Source organism: Penaeus japonicus, unplaced genomic scaffold (assembly GCF_977035675.1).
Source record: "Penaeus japonicus unplaced genomic scaffold, GWHDUDI00000001_assembly GWHDUDI00000026, whole genome shotgun sequence".
NCBI classification, from domain to species: domain Eukaryota; kingdom Metazoa; phylum Arthropoda; class Malacostraca; order Decapoda; family Penaeidae; genus Penaeus; species Penaeus japonicus.
Window position 1 is genome coordinate 36,446,907 of NW_028234428.1, and position 2,500 is coordinate 36,449,406.

The 2,500-nt window shown below is 30.3% G+C and overlaps 1 protein-coding gene across 1 annotated transcript in view; it reads right to left on the reverse strand.

Annotated features, from left to right (window-relative positions):
- Positions 1-2,350, reverse strand: part of LOC147468864 (uncharacterized) — a 3,772-nt gene extending 1,422 nt beyond the window's left edge. Inside the window, 2 exon segments of the mRNA XM_086552420.1 lie at positions 1,460-1,542; positions 2,308-2,350. Coding sequence (XP_086408546.1) covers positions 1,460-1,542; positions 2,308-2,350 — 126 coding nt within the window.
- Positions 2,351-2,500: the final 150 nt, after the last annotated feature.

A 2,500-nucleotide genomic window follows, 5' to 3' on the forward strand; every position in this document is an offset into this window, starting at 1 on the left:
TCTATATATTTATGTATATATATGTATATATATATATATATATATATATATATATATATATATATATATATATATAAATATATATATACATATATATTTAATTATTTATACACACACATACCTATATCTATATCTATATGTATCTATATCTATCTATATCTATATCTATCTATCTATCTATCTATATCTATATATATATGTTTATATATATATGTATATATACATATATATATATATATATATATATATATATATATATATGTATGTATATATATATATACATATATATATATATATATATATATATATATATATATATATATACATATATATATTTTTTTTTTCTTTCTTTCTTTTTTTATATATGCATATACATATACATATTATTTGCTATTTCACCATCACTTTATCAGGTACAATAATATGCACAAATAAATTCAATTTGTACTGCATATTGCGTTTACATTGAGTATACAGTAGTATATAAACTTATATTTGAAATATTTATTGTCCACAATTTTTTTATCAATGTATTTTAGCAAAGGTTCTTATAAAAGCTTTTTAGTACCTCTGGTAATTTAACGTGTAAGAGTACATCGGGTAAAGGAGCTTTCGATAACTAAATATTTGAATATCATATTTATACTGTTTGGTTTTATGTAAATGCAATATGCAATACAAATTGAATATATGTTTGCATAGCATAGTCCCTGATAAAACGGAATAGCAAATTACAAACTTGAAATTTGCAGCTTCGAAAAATATCTGGTATTTTGATTTTCCTTTTTGTAATTGGTATTACTGTCATCATTATTATTAATGGTATCATTATTTTCGTTATCCTTATCATTAATCTTATCTTCATTATTACTATTGCCATGCGCTTTATCGTTTTTGTTTATATTCTTGTATTCTTATTATTATCATTGTTATTATTACTATAATTATTATTATTTTCATTATTACTGATACTATTATCATCTTTATAATTTCTCGTTTTTGCTCTTACTCTTATCATTATTATTATCATTTTTATTACGATTATTATAATCATTATGGTTAGTTCTCTTATTACTATCATTAGCAGTAATAAAACTACCACCCTTTCTACTACTCAGGATGATGATCATAGAGAGATTTGATAATGATAATGATAATGATGATAATGATTATGCCTATGTTTATGATTATGATTAAGGTTATGGTTATAATTGTGATGTCGCTAGGATGATGATAATGACGAAGACGATGATAATGATTTTGATAAAGATGATAAGGATAAGGATAAAGATGATAATGATGATAATGATAATGATGATAATAATAATAATTATGATAATGATAATGAGGATGATTCTTTCTTTAGATAACCAAAAGGAGACAATATAATCACATTTAAACACACTTCTACCATTTTCCAAAGAACAATCCCTTCCCGGTACGTACCTCTCTGCAGTACCTCAGACACCACGAGATGATGCTTTAGTAACAGAGCGTCTGCATGATGCATGGCAGCTCCGGCCTGGTCGAGATTTGGAATCCCTGCATGGCAATTTATTACCTCGGAGTTTGCACTGTGTCGATTCCTGAGCTGCGAGTCGACAGCTGTTTGATATTCATGCGCGGGTGAGTGGCTGGTTGCCGTGTTTGCAGTTGAAGGTTGCAGCGGGGACTGGTTTGGTTCGGGGCGTCAGGGTGAAAGCTGGTTGTTTATGGGTTGCTGGTTGTCTTGATTTGTGGTTTTGGCGTGGGGGTTGGATCTGAAAATTGTGTTTAAGGGTTTTTTGGTTGGTTTATTTAGTGTATGTAGTGTGGGTATGTGAATTTAAAGGTTTGTTGGCTGCTTCGGTTGGTGGTTGTGGCGTGAGGGTTAGGTCTGAAAATCGTGTTTATGAGATTTTTGGTTGATTTATTTAGTGCATGTAGTGTGGGTATGTGAATTTAATGGTTTGTTAGTTGCCTTGATTTGTGGTTGTGGCGTGAGGGTTAGGTCTGAAAATCGTGGTGATGTTTTTTTTTTTTGGTTGATTTATTTAGTGTATGTAGTGTGGGTATGTGAATTTAATGATTTGTTGGTTGCCCTGGTTGGTGGTTGAGGGTTAGATCTGAAAATCATGTTGATGGTTTTTTTTTTGGTTGATTTATTTAGTAGTATTAGTGTGGGTATGAGATTTTAAAGGGTTTTTGGTTGTCTTGATTTGAGGTTGTGGCGTGAGGGTTAGATGTGAAAGTCGTGTTTATAGGTTTTTGGTTGATTTATTTAGTGTATGTAATGTGGGTATGTGAATTTAATGGTTTGTTGGTTACCCTGGTTGGTGGTTCTGGCGTGAGGGTTAGGTCTGAAAATCATGTTGATGGGTTTTTTGGTTGCCTTCTTTCGCTCTGGCAGTGTGAAACCGAGAGTTGAAAGTCACGTTTATGGTTTACTGGTTGCATTTTGAGTGTTTGTTGCATCAAGTTGAAATCGAAGATAAAAAGGTTTTCACTGTAACCTGATTTC